At 44.5% G+C, this 5,738-nt stretch overlaps 1 protein-coding gene across 1 annotated transcript in view; it reads left to right on the top strand.

Annotated features, from left to right (window-relative positions):
- The window catches only part of trpc6b (transient receptor potential cation channel, subfamily C, member 6b), a 45,487-nt gene extending 40,700 nt beyond the window's left edge, over positions 1–4,787 (top strand). The window contains exon 12 of the mRNA XM_029716073.1: positions 4,586–4,787. Coding sequence (XP_029571933.1) covers positions 4,586–4,737 — 152 coding nt within the window. The 3' untranslated portion in view covers positions 4,738–4,787. The remainder of the gene's footprint in view (positions 1–4,585) is intronic.
- Positions 4,788–5,738: the final 951 nt, after the last annotated feature.

The raw sequence follows: 5,738 nt of genomic DNA on the forward strand, positions 1-5,738 counted from the left end.
CCTGCTGATTTTGTACGTTTGCCCACTGACAAAGAAATGATCAGTCTATAATTTTAATGGTAGGTTTATTTGAACAGTGAGAGACAGAATAACAACCAAAAAAATCCTGAAAATCGCATGTCAAAAATGTTATAAAATGATTTGCATTTTAATGAGGGAAATAAATATTTAACCCCTCTGCAAAACATGACTTAGTACTTGGTGGCAAAACCCTTGTTGGCAATCACAGAGGTCAGACGTTTCTTGTAGTTGGCCACCAGGTTTGCACACATCTCAGGAGGGATTTTGTCCCACTCCTCTTTGCAGATCTTCTCCAAGTCATTAGGGTTTCGAGGCTGACGTTTGGCAACTCGAACCATCAGCTCCCTCCACAGATTTTCTATGGGATTAAGGTCTGGAGACTGGCTAGGCCACTCCAGGACCTTAATGTGCTTCTTCTTGAGCCACTCCTTTGTTGCCTTGGCTGTGTGTTTTGGGTCATTGTCTTGCTGGAATACCTATCCACGACCCATTTTTTTTTTGCAAGGAGTCATGATTATGGAAATGGTCTGTCATACAGCAGAAAAAGGAGTCGTGATACAATAAACGCAGCATAGGGAAATAAACATGTAATACTATGAATAAAGGCAGTGACAGTGATAAATAGACTGATCTCTGATCTGGCAGGAGACATTGCTTGCTGTTTGGGGGTTTTAAGCTGAGTTTCTGTCTAGCACTTTGTGACATCTGCAGATGTAAAAAGGGCTTTATATATATATATATATACACACACACACACACGATTGGATTGATAAATGGACTGATCTCTGATCTGTGCTGGCAGGCGACGGGACTAGGTCCGATTCATCAAATCAAAATGTATTGATCACGTACACATATTTATCAGATGTTATTGGTCACGTACACATATTTATCAGATGTTATTGGTCACGTACACATATTTATCAGATGTTATTGGTCACGTACACATATTTAGTAGATGGTATTGCGGGTGTAGCGAAATGCTTGAGGTCCTAGCGCCAATAGTGAAGTGGTATCTAACAATTCACAACAATACAAACAAATCTAAAAGTAAAAGAATGGAATTAAGAAATATATAAATATTAGGACAAGCAATTTCGGAGTTGCATTGACTAGAATACAGTATATACACAGCGCCTTTGGAAAGTATTCAGACCCCTTGACTTTTTCCACATTTTGTTAAATTAAAGCCTGATGCTAAAATGTATTGAAAAGTTTTTTTTTCCCCTCATCAATGTAATGAGTCAGCCAGCCTGTCTAAGGTTAATCTGGTGTATGTTAAGTAATGTGGGCCAGGGCTGCAGTCAGCCAGTCAGCCAGCCTGTCTAAGGTTAATCTGGTGTATGTTAAGTAATGTGGGCCAGGGCCTGCAGTCAGCCAGTCAGCCAGCCTGTCTAAGGTTAATCTGGTGTATGTTAAGTAATGTGGGCCAGGGCCTGCAGTCAGCCAGTCAGCCAGCCTGTCTAAGGTTAATCTGGTGTATGTTAAGTAATGTGGGCCAGGGCTGCAGTCAGCCAGTCAGCCAGTCAGCCAGCCTGTCTAAGGTTAATCTGGTGTATGTTAAGTAATGTGGGCCAGGGCCTGCAGTCAGCCAGTCAGCCAGTCAGCCAGCCTGTCTAAGGTTAATCTGGTGTATGTTAAGTAATGTGGGCCAGGGCTGCAGTCAGCCAGTCAGCCAGCCTGTCTAAGGTTAATCTGGTGTATGTTAAGTAATGTGGGCCAGGGCTGCAGTCAGCCAGTCAGCCAGCCAGCCAGCCAGTCAGCCAACCAGCCAGCCAGTCAGTCAGTCAGCCAGCCAGCCAGCCAGCCAGCCAGCCAGCCAGTCAGCCAACCAGCCAGCCAATCAATCTACATACAATACGCCATAATGACAACGCATAGAGCCAGTCAGTCAGCCAGTCAGCCAATCAATCTACATACAATACGCCATAATGACAACGCATAGAGCCAGTCAGCCAGTCAGCCAGCCAGCCAGCCAATCAATCTACATACAATACGCCATAATGACAACGCATAGAGCCAGTCAGCCAGCCAGCCAGTCAGCCAGCCAGCCAGTCAGCCAACCAGCCAGCCAATCAATCTACATACAATACGCCATAATGACAAAGCATAGAAATGTTTGTAGAAATGTTTGCTAATTTATTAAAAATAGAAAACAGAAATATGGCATTTACATTAGTATTCAGACCCTTTACTCAGTACTTTGTGGAAGCACCTTTGGCAGCGACTACAGCCTCGACTCTAATTGGGTATGACACTACAAGCTTGGCATACCTGTATTTGGGGAGTTTTTCCATTCTTCTCTGCAGATCCTCTCAAGCTCTGTCAGGTTGGATGGGGAGCGTCGCTGCACAGCTATTTTCAGGTCTCTCCAGAGATGTTCGATCGGGTTCAAGTCCCGGCTCTGGCTGGGCCACTCATGGACATTCAGAGACTTGCCACTCCTGCATTGTCTTGGCTGTGTGCTTAGGGTCGCTGTCCTGTTGGAAGGTGAACTTTCACCCCCAGTCTGAGGTCCTGTGCGCTCTGGAGCAAGTTTCCATGAAGGATCTCTCTGTACTTTTCTCCGTTCATCTTTCCCTCGATCCTGACTTGTCTCCCAGTCCCTGCCGCTGAAAAACATCCCCACAGCATGATGCTGCCACCACCATGATTCACTGTAGGGATGGTGCCAGGTTTCTTCCAGACGTGACGTTTGGCATTCAGGCATAAGAGTTCAATCTTGCTTTCATCAGACCAGAGAATCTTGTTTCTCATGGTCTGAAAGTCTTTTGGTGCCTTTTGGCAAACTCGAAGTGGACTGTCATGTGTCTTTTACTGAGGAGTGGCTTTCATCTGGATACTTTACTGCAAAGGCCTGATTTGTGGAGTGCTGCAGGAATGACTGTCCTTCTGGAAGGTTCTCCCATCTCCACAGAGGAACTCTGGAGCTCTGTCAGAGTGACGATCTGGTTCTTAGTCACCTCCCTGACCAAGGCCCTTCTCAACCGATTGCTCAGTTTGGCCGGGCAGCCAGCTCTAGGAAGAGTCTTGGTGGTTCCAAACTTCTTCCATTTAAGAATGATGGAGGCCACTGTGTTATTGGGGACCTTCAATGCTGCAGAAATCTTTTAATACCCTTCCCCAGATCTGTGCCTCGACACAATCCTGTCTCTGCGCTCTACAGACAATTACTTTGACCACATGACTTGCTCAGTTTGGCCGCCGGGCGACCAGTCTTGGTACCCTTCCCCAGATCTGTGCCTCGACACAATCCTGTCTCGGAGCACTACAGATAATTCCTTTGACCTCATGGCTTGGTTTTTACTCTGACATTCACTGTCAACTGTGGGACCTTATATAGACAGGTGTTCGCCTTTCCAAATCATGTCCAATCAATTGAATTTACCACAGGTGAACTCCAATCAAGTTGTAGAAACATCTCAAGGATGATCAATGGAAACAGGATGGACCTGAGCTCAATTTTGAGTCTCATAGCAAAGGGTCTGAATACTGTTTCAGTTGTTTTATATTTAATAAATGTGCTAAAATTATAAAAGATTTGCTGTCACTTCATCATTATGGTGTATTGTGTGTAGATTGCTGAGGATTTATTTTTATTTAATCCATTTTAGAAGAAGTCTGTAACGTATCAAAATGTGGAAAAAGTCAAGGGGTCTGAACACTTTCCCGAAGGCATGTACATATGAAATGGGTAAAGCAGTATGTAAACATTATTGACGTGACTAGTGTTCCATAGTGATGGAAGAGCATGCATTGGGCCTGGCTAGCCAGATGTTAGATGTTCTTAGCCAATCAGAGGTTGCATGATCAGCTCATGCACAGAGGGTGGGGCGAGTGGGCAGCTGCTGATTGGCTGAGGAGAGTAGGAGGGACAAACATATAAACAAATCAGCAAACAACACAGTGAATGAAATAGTCCTGTATCATACTCAGCAGGGGGAATTGGCTACTTATGGATTCAGTTGTTTTACTGTAATCTGTATGTAACCGATGTGAAATGGCTAGCTAGTTAGCGGTGGTGCGCGCTAAATACCGTTTCAATCGGGTGACGTCACTCGCTCTGAGACCTTGAAGTAGTTGATCCCCTTTGCTCTGCAAGGGCCGCGGCTTTTGTGGCGTGATGGGTAACGATGCTTCGTGGGGTGTCAGTTGTTGATGTGTACAGAGGGTCCCTGGTTCGAGGCGAGGAGAGGGACGGAAGCTATACTGTTACATGTATACTGTGCCCATGTATTAGGCTGCTTAAGCAATTAGGACTGAGGGGTTGTGGCCAATATAGCACGGCAGAGGGCTGTTCTTAGGCACGATGCTGGATGTAGAAAATCAACATCCAGGATCCAAATGACCTGTTTTATAAAGCAACAGAGGGCCTAGATCTTGGGCTGCAGGTTGAGCTCTCTCTTCAAGGGCACATCAGATAAATCCATTCTATAAATTCATTTCAGATCATCTGTCAGCTGACTGACTAAGGGACAAATTCAATATCCCCCAAAAAATGTATGAATGCAGTCTGTACCCCTCATTTGAAACCTCTTTCCCCCCTCCTCTCTCTGTCTCCCAGGAGAGCTCAAGGAGATTAAACATGACATCTGTAGTTTACGCTACGAACTCCTGGAGCAGAAGAACCAGAATATGGAGGAGTTGGCTGAGCTGATCCGGAGACTGGGAGAGAAGATACCTGCAGAGCAGCAGAGGCATCAGGGTCAGATATAGGTGTATGTATCCTATATCATCTAGGATCTATGATGAGTGAGCTGATCAGGAGACTGGGAGAGAGGACACCTGCCAAACACCAGCCATATACGCTGAGCATATTAAACATTATACCTATTTCCATGACACATAGACTGAGTTCAGGTGAAAGCTATGATCCCTTATTGATGTCACTTGTTAAATCCACTTCAATCAGTGTAGATGAAGGGGAGGAGACAGGTTAAAGAAGGATTTTTAAGCCTCGAGACAATTGAGACATAGATTGTGTTTGTGTGCCATTCAGATGATGAATGGGCAAGACAAAATATTTAAGTGCCTTTGAACGGGGTATGGTAGTAGGTACCAGGCACACCGGTTTGTGTCAAAAACTGCAACGCTGCTGGGTTTTTCACACTCAACAGTTTCCTGTGTGTATCCAGAATGGTTCACCACCCAAAGGACATCCAGCCAACTGGACACAACTGTGGGAAGCATTGGAGTCAACATGGGCCAGCATCCCTGTGGAAACGCTTTCAACACCTTGTAGAGTCCATGTCCTGATGAATTGAGGCTGTTCTGAAGGTAAAAGGGGGTGCAACTCAATATTAGGAAGGTGTTCTTAATGTTTTGTCCCACTCAGTGTATAAGAGATATACCCAATGTCCCAGTAGACTCCAGAAACAATATTATCACCACTGTTAAATGGTCAAATGAATGAATTATTTTAGGTGAGTAATCCAGAAACTCATAATGTGATTTTGCTGCATTGACTCTTGGTGACACGTCCAGACAGGATTCTAAATGCAGCTTTTCTTCCAGACTGTTTCAGTGATTATTCCATCATCTCCTGGGTTTGGAAAATGAACCTAAAGCACCACCCACATGGATTCATTTAAAACAATCTATAGATGTGTATATATATATGATATTGATATCCAGAAACTGGCAAAGATTCTAACTGAAATACATGGGATTACTTTCTCACTGAATTCACAAAGGTATGTAAATGAACAGACACCGTG

This window comes from Salmo trutta, chromosome 26 (assembly GCF_901001165.1).
Source record: "Salmo trutta chromosome 26, fSalTru1.1, whole genome shotgun sequence".
NCBI lineage: Eukaryota > Metazoa > Chordata > Actinopteri > Salmoniformes > Salmonidae > Salmo > Salmo trutta.